The sequence below is a fragment of the Cornus florida genome, unplaced genomic scaffold (genome assembly GCF_030987335.1).
Source record: "Cornus florida cultivar Cherokee Brave unplaced genomic scaffold, ASM3098733v1 CherokeeBrave_3.0.0_Hap2_Chr03, whole genome shotgun sequence".
NCBI lineage: Eukaryota > Viridiplantae > Streptophyta > Magnoliopsida > Cornales > Cornaceae > Cornus > Cornus florida.
The window spans coordinates 70,565,600-70,578,512 of NW_026775573.1; the positions used below are offsets into that span (position 1 = coordinate 70,565,600).

Sequence of the window (12,913 nt, forward strand, 5' to 3'; positions counted from 1 at the left end):
GATTCTTTAGGGCAAGATTGAAAACGAGCACATAAGTATACACTAAACATGATGTCCGGTCTACTTGCGGTTAAATATAAGAGACTACCAATCATACCTCTATATTTTTTAATATCCACATTAATGCCCTTTCCATCTTTGTCAAGTTTCAAGGAAGAGCTCATTGGAGTAATGGCATGTTTGACTTCCTCCAAGCCAAATTTCTTTGACAAATCCTTAACATACTTAGATTGGCAAACAAAAATACCATCAAGTGTTTGTTTGATTTGCAACCCTAAGAAGAAGGTTAGTTCACCCATCATGCTCATTACAAATTTATTTTGCATATAAGAGGCAAACTTTTCACATAATACACTATTAGTTGATCCAAAGATAATATCATCAACGTAAATTTGAATGAACAACAAGTTGCAATCAATGGTTTTAGTACAAAGAGTATTGTCAATTTTTCCTCGAATGAACCCATTAGCAAGTAAAAAACCACTTAGTCTTTCATACCAAGCTCTTGGAGCTTGTTTCAAACCATACAATGCTTTTGTCAATTTGAAAACATGGTTTGGACAATTATAGCTTTCAAAGCCAGGTGGTTGTTCAACATATACTTCTTCTTCAATGAAGCCATTTAAGAAAGCGCTTTTTACATCTATTTGATATAACTTAAAGTTTTTATGAGATGCAAATGCAAGGAGCATTCTTATAGCTTCAAGTCGAGCTACTGGGGCAAAAGTTTCCTCATAATCAATTCCTTCTTCTTGATTATAACCTTGAGTAACAAGCCTTGCCTTATTTCTCACAATTGTTCCCGATTCATCCTTTTTATTTCTAAACACCCACTTTGTGCCAATGACAGTTTTATCTTTAGGTCTTGGAATCAAATGCCAAACTTCATTTCTTTCAAATTAATTAAGTTCTTCTTGCATGGCCAAGAGCCAAGATTCATCATTTTCGGCTTCAAGAATATTCTTTGGTTCAAGTTGGGAAACAAAAGCTACATAGTTGTAAACATTACTTATTTGAGATCTAGTGCTTACTCCTTTAGATAGATCGCCAATAATTTGATTTATTGGATGATTAGACACTTACTTCCAAGCCTTAGGAAGAGTATCTTCATGAGAGTGACTATCTTTTGGAACATCTTTGAAGTGATCTTCAATAGACGAATCATTTAAATCAAGATTTTCAATGTTCTTTTCAATCTCAATCACATCTTCATTATCATCCAATGAGTACCTAAGAGGGGGTAATGGTGATTCATCAAATACGACGTGTATAGATTCCACAACCACTAGTGTTCTTTTGTTGAACACTCTAAATGCTTTGCTATGAGTTGAATAACCTAGAAAAATACCTTCATCCGATTTAGGATCAAATTTTCCTAGACTATCTTTGTCATTTAACACGAAGCATTTACACCCAAAAACTTGAAAGTATCCAATATTTGGCTTCCTTTTGTTCTAAAGTTCATAAGGAGTCTTATTAAGAAGTTTTCTAATGATTACTCTATTTATGACATAGCATGAGGTACTAACGGCTTAGACCCATAGAGTTCTAGGAGATTTATGTTCATTTAACATAGTCCTAGCCATTTCTTGGAGAGACCTATTTTTTCTTTCAACAACTTCATTTTGTTGAGGAGTTATAGGAGCCGAAAGATTATGATTGTATCCATTTTCATCACAAAATATTTCTACATCTTGGTTATTGAACTCTCTTCCTCTATCACTTCTAATGGACTTAATCTTACACTTTTTCTCGTTCTCGACTCTCTTACAAAATTTAGCAAAGATTGCATGAGCCTCATTTTTGTGTGTAAGGAAAAATACCCAAGAGAATCTAGAGTAATCATCAACAATGACAAATGCATAGAGTTTTTCACCAAGACTAGCAATTCTCTCCGGACCAAATAAGTCCATATGAATTAATTCAAGTGGCCTTGTAGTTGTTATGTCCTTTTTCCTTTTAAATGATGTCTTGATTTGCTTGCCTATTTGGCATGCGCTACAAGTTTTATCTTTAGAAAAATTAGTCTTTGGGAGGCCTTTGACTAATTCATTTCTAGATAGCTTTGAAATCAAATCCATACTAGCATGACCTAACCTTCTATGCCACAACCAACAATTTTCATTTGAGGATACAAAGCACTTGACATCTTGATTATGTAATTCATACAAAAGCAAAGTGTACACATTACCATTTCTTAGAGCATGAAAAACTTCATTATTATCCTTTTTGACAATGCATTTATCCGATTTAAACAAAACATCATATCCTTTATCACATAGCTAGCTAATACTAAATAAGTTGTATTTTAAGCCTTTAACAAGTAAAACGTCATCAATAGATAAGGAAGAGGAGATACCAATAGTTCTAATGCCAATGACCTTGCCTTTTGAATTGTCACCGAATGTAACATTTCCTCCTTTGTGAGGTTTGATAGAGCGAAATTTTGATTGATCTCCCGTCATATGTCTTGAGCATCCACTATCAAGGAACTATTTGTCCTTGGATGAATATGAAGACTTCACGCAAACCTACAAAATGAATTTGAGTAATCTTCTTTTGGTACCCACATTCTTTTGGGTCCATGAGAGTTAAGAAGAAGCACATAAGTCCCTTTAACAACCCAAACTTCTTTTGTCCTACATGGCCTAATAGGACAATGATTGATCTTATGTCCTATCTTTTTACAATAATTACATATTGGACCAAAGGAGGAATTTTTAATAAAGTAATTGTTCAAGGGCTTTCTCATTTTCAATAAACATGAATCTTTGTTATGAGGATCAAATTCAAGCCCATCCTTAGCATAAGCATTTCGTTGCTTTCCAAGAATGATGCCTAAATTCTCTTTGCCTTTTGTGAATTTGGCTAAAGTTTCAACTTGATCCTCAATAATGACTTTCAATGATTCATTTTCAGAAATTAACTCAATTGAGGCCGCTTCTTTAGCTAATTCTTTTTCCTTTTTCAAGGTTTCATTTTCAAGTTGAGATTTTTCAAGGTTTTGAGAGATGATAAGCTTTTCTCTTCTAAGGCTAGCACACTTTTGAACCATTTTGCCTAATTCATCATGTAATTCTTTAAAAGCATCTAGCAAATAATTATGTGCATCAACTAATTCATCATACGAAGTTTCTAAATCAAATGAGTCATGATTAGAATTTACCTCATCTTCATCGGCCATGAGACAAAGATTAACCAATTCATTGAGTTCATCGTCACTTTCGGATCCATTTGAATCATCATCTTCCCATGTAGCTCGCATGGCTTTGCCCTTCTTTTTCCTTTCCTTTTCATTTTTGTAGGCATAGCAATCGGATTTGAAATGTCCCGGTTTTCCACAATAAAAACATGTAGGTGCTTCTCTTTTTCCTTGCTCACTTGATGCACCATTTCTTTTGAAGTTGTTACTCTTTTGGAACTTTTTCATTTGAAGAACTCTTCTCACGATCTTGGTAATGAAAGTAACTTTTTCTTCTTCTTCATCATTAGGAGCTTTATCAATTGTGACTTCTTTGGCAGTAGCTTGAAGAGCTATATCCTTCTTTTGAGCTTCTTTGTCTTCATCTCTATCATTCATCTTTAACTCATAGGCCATTAATGAGCCAATGAGTTCATCTATGGGGAGTGTATTGAGATCCTTGGCCTCTTGGATGGCGGTCTTCTTGGCTTTCCAATTTTTAGGCAAAGACCTAAGAATTTTTCTCACATTGTCGGATGATATATATGATCTTCCAAGAGCCTTCAAAGGATTCACAATGTTAGTAAAACGAGAATACATTTCACTAATAGTTTCTCTGTTGTTCATGGTGAAAAGTTCATATTTATGGACAAGCATATTCATTTTGGATTCCTTTACATGACTAGTCCCTACATAGGTAACTTCAAGTTTATCCCAAATTTCTTTGGCCGTTTCACAATCCGAAATTCTATTGAATTCGTCTTTGCTTAAAGCACAATAGAAATTAGTGATAGCCTTGACATTACATTGTATAAGCCTACGGTCATTTAGGGTCCATTCAATATCAGGTGTTAGAACAGTTTCACCATTTACTATTTTGGTTGGAACATGGTCTCCTTTTTCTGTGGCTTTCTAGACATCTATATCAACACCTCGTAGGAATGCTCTCATTTTGATCTTCTAATAGTTGTAGTCATTTCCGTCAAACCAAGGAGGTCTATTATTAGATTGACATTCTTGATGAAAATTTGTATTGGCCATGGTTGTTCTCTAAGATGGTTAGATCTTTTTCTAGAGATTAGGCTCTGATACCAATTGTTAGTCACTAATTGACTCTAGAGGGGGGGTGAATAGAGTCAAGGGCCAATTTTTTTGTAATTTAAAAATATTAAATCGAACAAACTATTAAGCACAGATAAACTGAAATATTCAAGCAGTGTATGGCACAAGTATAAAAGAGATAGAGATGAGAGATTACAAACTATGACTCGACGATTTAGCAAGGTTCGGAAACTCCTACTCCTTGGCTCAAGGTCCCCCTTGAGACTTTCCAAAATCATTAGAGCTTCTCCTTAATGGTAGAGAGCAAACTTTCAATTGAAGCAAGACCTTGTTTCTCTTCCTTGCTAAGAGAACACCCTTCTCCTAGACTTTCTTTTGGGTCACACCAACCCTTTTACAATAACTTGGAATATAAATGAATTGTACAATAAATCTCTCAAAGATAGAAGTACACAGTTCTGCTCACAACTATAGTAAAGATGAATATATATATGAAGCTCAGAATTACTACAGTAGAATGAAATGTAAGAGAGGAAATAAAAGCAGAGGGAATGAAAGCTCAACGAATGCTTCTTTAATACTTTTCAAGAATGGTAGAATGCTCTCTGTAATAGTGTAATTTTTGATGCAGACCAACCTCTGTATTTATAGATAAACAATGGTCAATATAGTTGTTGCAGGTGGTTGGAAAATAATAAAAGAAAAAGTTTTCGTTGTAGATCAAAACCCTAGAAGGAGCCGGCTCTTGTAAACAAGAGGAGGCGGCTCCCTAGCCTTGAGAGCCGGCTCTCCTTTTTGGGAGCCTGCTCTTTGGATGGAAACTTCATTTTTCGTTGAAAGATAGCTTTGAGAGCCGTCTCTATTTGAAATGGAGCCTGCTCTAATTTTCTGAGCCTTCTCTAGATTTGTGGAGCCTTCTCTACTTTTGTAGAGCCTTCTCTACTTTCAGTAGGAGACTTAAAATGAATTCCAGTATGATGTAAGGCTCATATGAATGTGTTCAAAAACCTAATGAGCTAATTTTATGTTCTTTGAAAGATGAAATGAGAATGATATGCATAAATTATAATTTTGAGCTTCAAAATATATTCATCTAAACTTTAACATTAAACCTTAAGCTCTCACCATCCTATTTACCCTTTTCTTCATTTCTTGACCATGATCGTCTAGGCTTGATGAAGATTTGCTGAAAAGCTTGAATGATCTTTGAAGTCCGAGTTCTTCTTTAATTTCTTGCACTTTGATGCTTCTTTGAAATCATTGCTTGAGTGTTTGGAACGCTTGAAATGGAACTTCTAGCTCATCATTGAGGATTGAATGATTGATCATTTATACTTCACTCAATGAAAATATTAGTACATAAACATCATTAATAGTTTGTAATCATCAAAACATAAGATTGACCTTTAGATAAAATCCTTAGGCCAACAAATACAACAAAAGTTCTTGAAAAAGTACTATCCGGTTTCTAAGACCAATGCCATGAGAACTTCAATTAGAGAATTTTCTCAAGGGGATGGGGAAATGTTTCATGAGGCATGGGAAAGGTTTAATGATTTGCTTAGAAAGTGCCCTCATAATGACATACCTAAGTGGCAACTAGTCCAATATTTCTTTGAAAGTTTACCGGATAATAACAAGGGTATGGTTGATGCATCCATGGGTGGTTCTTATCTTGACAAGCATGAAAATGATTTGTGGCAATTGTATGAAAGTATGAGTGAAAATTCCATGCATGGGTCCTTATCTTATAAAAATGGTAGAAACCTAAGTGGAAGGAAGAATGTCAACTTGTATCAAGTTGACAACTCTAATGACATAAACGCCGAGATGAAATCCTTGTCTCAAAGGTTTGATCAATTTTTTATCAACCAAAATTCGACAAATCAAGTATCTTCCTCCCCTACTCATATTCATTATCGTGCATCTAATGAATCTTGCATGACTTGTTCAAATGTCTTGCATTCTACTTCCAATTGTCCACATGGACATATGCAAAGTAAGCCCTATGAGCAAGTCAATGCTACATTTGTTAATTAAGGGAATAATCCCTATGGCACTTATTACAATTCAAGTTGGAGGAACCATCCAAATTTTTCTTGGAAAAGCCAAGGGGAAGGCTCAAACCCTCCCAAGGTGGTTTTCAAGGGAAGTATGTTCCGCCACCAATGCAAGGCCAAGGTTCCCAAGATTTTAAATCATCATCATTTCAATCACATGGCAATCAATTTTCTAATTTTCATTTTCCTAATCAACCATCATATTCCCAAGGAAATTCTGGGAGTCCCGCCTTTGAAGAGAAAGTTTTAACCGCTCTAGGCACTCTAGAGGCGAACACTCAATTGCTTCATTCTCATTCTCAATGCTAAGCTAGAAACCCAAGTAGGGTAAATAGCTAGTACCTTAAATGCTAGAGAGAAGGGGAAGATACCTTTGAATGCCCCACCAAAGCAATAATGTGTTGTGGAGACTCATTCCTCATCAGAAAGGAACACAATTGAGCATATCAATGCGGTGACAACTTTGAGAAGTGGGAAGATTATGGACAACAAAGTAGGTGTGTCCAATAAAGAGAGTGAACCGATGAAACCAAAAGTTGACACCCATCCTGTTTCTTATCATATTCTTCCTTCATTGCATATGCATGATCATTCAAATGAGAAAGTGTTAGAAAGTGATCTGAACAGTGAATCGGTGAATCCAAAATTGATTTGAAAGATGAATTGAACAAAGCTTTAAAAAAGGATTTTAAAAATTCTTGTGTTGATGATGTTTAAAAGAAAAGTTTTGAAAAAGTTTTTCAACCAAGAGCTCCATTTCCGGATGTCTTGAAAGGATCCATTTATCTTGATAAACAAAAGACCAAGACCAATGAAATCATTGAAATGTTTAGGCAAGTGAAGATTAATCTTCCATTTTTTGATGCAATTAAGCAAATTCCGGCTTATATCAAGTTCTTAAAAGATCTTTGTACCCAAAAGAGGAAGAACAAGGGCCAAGCACCTAGGAAAGTGGTCTTGACCGAGCAAGTGAGCTCAATCTTATAACATAACACTCTCCCAAAGTTTAAGGACCCGGTTCGCCTATTACTTCTTGCATCATTGGTGACTATGTCATTAATCGGGCTCTTCTAGACTTAGGAGCAAGTGTTAATCTTCTTCCATACTCGGTATATGTTAAATTAGGCTAAGAAGACTTGGAACCGACGTCGGTGGTTTTACAACTTGCCGACCGATCCATCAAAAAGCCTAGGGGTATCATTGAGGATGTCTTGATTAAAATTGATAAATTCTTCTTCCCGGTTGATTTCGTTGTCATTGACACGGAATCGGTTCCAAATCCCAAGAGCCAAATTCCCGTTATCCTTGGTCGTCCTTTCTTGGCAACCGTAAATACCACCATCAATTGTAGGACGGGGGTAATGAAAATTTCATTTGGGCATATGAAAGTGAAGTTGAATATCTTCAATCCGACCCCAAATTCATTTGACAAGCATGAAGAAGTAAATGTTGTAGAAAAATGTCTAGACAATGAATGTGAAAGAATTGAGTCTTTGCTTGAAACCAAAACTTTAAAAAGTTCATCTTCAACCTTGAATTCAAAAAATGATGTTTCAAAATCTTGCTTTGAAAGGGCATGGAAGCCCAAAGATCACATTGACAAAAGACCAACAAATTCCTTTGAACCTAATCCAACAAGTTCTTTAGGGAACCGTTTGTTGGATGGAATTTAAAGTACTAATCGCCTCGACAAGGAGGGGATGCATTACAAGATGTTTGATCCGGGCTAAAAGAGCTCAACGTCTTGCTAAAGACGTTAAAGACTAGTAAAGGCTTCGTAGGGTTTACAACCCTATTCCTCCCTCATTTCTGTTTTATCTTTCATTTCTTACGTCGTCTAGATATGTTTTGGAATTCATACACATGGCTAGGAATTTTGATTGAGTCTGCATGCACTTTCATTCTGAAAATAGGCATTTTGTCCCTGTTCGATTAATCTCAAATGAGGTTCAATCGATCAAACATCCATCCCTGCATCCAATCATTGCTCTGTTCCATCGATCTGAAATTTTCTGCAAAAATCAGCTCTTTGTGTCTCTTTCGACAGTCTTCCACCTCTACCATAACCTTCACATAGCTCCTTCAATCCCTTGCAATCATAGCATCATCAAGGTACAATAACTTTAGGAATTTGGATCAAATCTTCAATATCGCCATTGCATTTCTACAATGAATAAGAATATCCAAAAGTCGAATCCATATAGGGATTGAACCTAAAACTTCTTTAACTAGATTAGCATTCTTATTCCGCCTTTTCAATATCATTAGACGACCTTAATACGTATAAAACCTCCCCAAAACGGTGTTGGTATCGTTCTGATTATCAAAACGAATAAAAAAGAACCCATTTGGTGGAGAGATCAGTTTGAACTCTCCTACGTTCTTCCAAACCCTCTTCAAGAAATCCTTAAGGGTCAGTTTGGTGCAATGGAAAAGGGAGGAAAGGGAAGGGAAGGTGATGGAGGGGGATTAAAAATTTATGTTTGGCTCAAATGGTTGAAAGGAAAGGGAAGGTTTTGGAAGGTTAACACAAGGCTTCAACAGTAGATTTCTTAACCTTCCAAAAATGGGAGGAAACGAAAGGAAAGGGAATGAGAGGCATGGTGTGTGATTCTTGATGCCAAATTTGCCTTTGATTACACCATACTTACAAGTTAGCAGTTGCAGAGAGAGAGACGGGGGCAAGCTTGCGAGTTGAGAGAAAGAGTGCCAGCGATTGAAGCTTGGGTTTTGATTTTTTGAACAATTTGAAATGATGCTGTGGGTTTTGAACTTTGATTCTTGCAGACAAATATATAAACTGAAATATATGGGTTTTGAACTTCTGATTCTTGTAGTAGTTTGCAGTTGCAGAGAGAGAGAGAAAAAGAGGGGTCAAGTTCAGAGTTGGGAACGAGAATAGAGACGGAGGCTAGAATGATTTGCCTAAATCATTTTTCCTTTTCTGGTGGCCGATCCATGGGCCATTATATAAGAGCCAATATTATATATATATATATATATATATATATATATATATATATTTTAAAATATAAAAGGGCATAATAGTAAATTTATTAAAATTATTCTCTTTACTTTACTTTCCTTTCCTTTCTTTTTCCAAATATGATTGTTATCCTTCCCTTTCTTTTGCATTCATTAATTAGTCAAACACAATAGGAGATTAAAATTATCATTCCCTTTCCTTTCCTTTCCCTCGTAACTAATATTATCCTCCCCCTTCAAATTCACCGTATCAAACATATCCTAAAACAGGGAAATATGGCCCCTTTCCAAGCAAATACCCCACGATCGAATTCTTCTAGTAATTGACCTCTTTTGCAATATCCTCATCTGCAATATGAATAATCTCCTCATCATGACTCCCTTAAAGCAAGGATAATTGTTTCATCTACTATTGTTGATCACTATCAAACAAACTCCTTCGTGTGGTCCGTGGTGGAGATGCTGCATGGGTAACCTTTAGCCCCCAACAGGTGGGTTGGTGTAATTGTTGTCCCCCTCCATGATCGAAGATCATCGGCTTCCTTGCTAAACCCTATTATTGTGCGAAAAAATAACTACGATAATGAAACCCTAATATCACCCAAGTATTTCCAAATCTCTTATGTTAAACAATAGATTAAAAATTTATACCTTTATTTAATCTCACTTTTTGTAAATATATATTATGTTTTAGGTTACAAAGTAAAAAGATGAGAATTTAGTTAATATTTATATATTAATTTTTTATGAATGGGATTTTTATAACGAAGAGGACATAGTTTTTCAATTCATTAGGATTATTTCATTTATCAATTTATTTTTATTTTATCTTTTGTCTTTGCAAAGAATCCGAAATAATTATGGATAGATTTGAACTCTTTACTTTTAACTTCAAAAGGAGAGAATATCATCAAAAGTATTAAAATATAAAAATGAGTTGTTCTTAATGTATTGAATAAAAATAATATTAATTAATATTTACTATCTCAATTTTGTAAAAAACTTATTTTGACACTGTTAAACATCGGCCACTCATACTTTAGCTGCACATCATTCAAAATTTCATTGTTGATGAGGATATCCTCCCTTTTCATCTCATGTCATGACTTTATTTCAATTCTATAGGGAATATATTTCAAGGAAAATTATAACCTAATCTTACTTTTGTATCTCAAATACAACTAAGTCCATACTTTAAAAATCCATTTCCAACAAATATCTATAAAAAATAGAATAACTTTCACTTATTACAAAGCATGACATATACCATCACTCTTCAATTTCTTTCTCTGCAATCTCTTTATGCTTAATCTCTTATTTTTCAAATTTATTGTTATTTGAAAATAGAATTAAAAGAGGGACTTCTTTGTCCTATAATTTTTTTTATAGAATTTATTTATCTTTAAAGTGCAAAAATAGACTATACTGTAATCTTTTCTATATTTTATCTTTCTCATAATAAAAAATAAAAATAGAAATAGAAATAGAAATAGAATAAGAGATACTCTTCATCTCTTATTCTTCAACTGTGTAGTTATTTGGGGAAATATATTTAAAAGAGGGACTTCTTTGTCCTATAATTTTTTTTTATAGGATTTATTTATCTTTAAAGTGCAAAAATAGACTATACTGTAATCTTTTATATATTTTATCTTTCTCATAAAAACAAATAAAAAAAGAAAAAGAAATAAAAATAAATTCCACGCTCAGCAGGCAATAGATTGGCAGTTGGCAACACCAGATGAGATTCCAGTCCTCATTAGCTCAACATGTCGTGAACTAATAAATATCTAAACGCTGGAAGCTCCATTCGTCTTTAACCCATAAAGCCTTTATTTACATTTATCTTTCCAATTCAAATGTCGACCTACAAACTCGCAGTGATCGTTAAAAACCCTTTAATCGACGACGAATTTCTTCTCCTGAAGCAAACGCCGCCTCCAAAATTCGGCGACGATGAGTACGACTCTTACGTCGATTCCGACCTCTGGGACTTGCCTTGGGCACAATTGCATATACTGGAAGGAGAATCACAGTCTCGAATTGTAGTCGACGGCCAATATTTGTGCTCGGAGAAGCTTGATTTGAGTCGACTCGATATCCATTTGGCCCTCAACAAGGTAAGGTGTTACTGAATTATATAATATGTATTACATATTTTGTTATATATATATATATATATATATAACCAAAGAAGTGGGTTTTCCTGGGATCATACAAACATTGATAAAAATTGATGGTCTGAAAATGCAGGTTTTGGCAGAAGTAGGTCTTGAGAGACACAGTGGGATGGGGGTACACTGGAAGTTCTGGAAGTACGTGGAGGAACCTGAATTCGGGCCAGGATCGCCAGTTCATACTGTGTATATAACTGGAACATTGGGAACTGAAGATGGAAAATTACAAGGTTTGTTTGGGTTAATTTTGCCAGTGTTGTTGGATTATTGGTTTTTCTTTAATCTTCCATCTACACTCTGTTTTTTCTATGGGTTGTGGAGAAGGGGTTTGATTAGAGAAATAACTGTAAGTGACTTCGCAGTCTAAACCGATTTCATATGGATGGTTATGAAATTAATGCCAATCGAGACTGAGATAGGAGGGGGTGTGGATCAAAATATGTAGCATCACTTAAAAACAAATCAACTTTAATTTGCTCAGGTGGTAATAACCTTGGTCTGGAGTCTAGACTCCTGTGAAACAAAAGGCCAAGCAGGTGATTAAAACTGGATTGTCAATAGAAGATAATGTCATATGAAACAACTTGCAGTCAAGTACTTTATTTTTTTTGGTTCCATTGGTGAAATTTTATGTACGATAATCATCTTGTTTTCATCTGATTTAATTTGATGAAAATATTTTCTCACTGTATTTTCTTATTGTGAATATAAACATGTCTTTCAATCTCATCTGCATCCTAATTGTTATTATCATTTACTATCTTTAATTACTAACATGCTACTAATGCTGAAAATGCATATGCAGCGATGTGCAAATGGATGTCTATCCAAAGTTGCTTAAATTGGCTTCTCGATGTGAAACCGAGTAGTGACCGTGTGGGACCTTTGGCTGTCATTGGTCTTCTAACTGACTCAATCCTATCTCCAAAGTGGAGAATCCCACCAACCTTGCATTTCCAGGTTTGCTGTCTTTACTGAGTGTAGTTTACTTGATGGAGTGCACGTACTTTATATAGAAGCAAGAGAGGAGATTTTGCCAAGATTAGCCATCAAGAAAGTCAAGGATCATTACCTAGTGCATCTCTGTTAATATGGGGTTCTAGTCACTGATAGTTGAAGGTGCTGGGAGGGTCAAAGTGGTTACAAGCCTAAACTTTGACATTATTTGCATAAAGTGGCTGCTTTTAAATCGCCCACATTATTGCGCTTTATAGCCTGAGCAATTACTATTGCATGGATCGGAAATGAACCTAGTTGTACATGAGTAATTCAGGCTCAACTTGATTACAGCTTGGCTCAAGCTCATTTATTGAACAAATGGGTCATGTTAGCTTGTTTTTTGAGCTTGTCTAACACACAAGTCAAGCTGAACAACTTATGGCTTGGCTTGTTAGACTCACGGACATGTTCATTAATAGGTTTTTGTGAACATATTTGTTAAAGCTTGT

At 35.1% G+C, this 12,913-nt stretch overlaps 1 protein-coding gene and 1 pseudogene across 4 annotated transcripts in view; one reads left to right on the forward strand and one right to left on the reverse strand.

Annotated features, from left to right (window-relative positions):
• Positions 1–5,730: 5,730 nt before the first annotated feature.
• Positions 5,731–5,829, reverse strand: LOC132301903 (small nucleolar RNA R71; annotated as a pseudogene).
• A 5,182-nt stretch (positions 5,830–11,011) lies between these two features.
• LOC132300745 (uncharacterized) overlaps positions 11,012–12,913 on the forward strand; it is a 30,455-nt gene continuing 28,553 nt past the window's right edge. For 2 of the 4 annotated variants that reach the window (XR_009480552.1, XM_059797961.1), the window contains exons 1-3: positions 11,014–11,408; positions 11,542–11,695; positions 12,271–12,425. Coding sequence is in view for 3 of the 4 variants with exons in the window: in XM_059797961.1 (XP_059653944.1) it covers positions 11,148–11,408; positions 11,542–11,695; positions 12,271–12,425 (570 nt within the window). In the remaining variant the exon portion in view is untranslated. Of the gene's footprint in view, positions 11,409–11,541; positions 11,696–12,270; positions 12,426–12,913 lie in introns of all 4 variants that reach the window. The other 2 variants (XM_059797963.1, XM_059797962.1) reach the window with 2 other exon arrangements.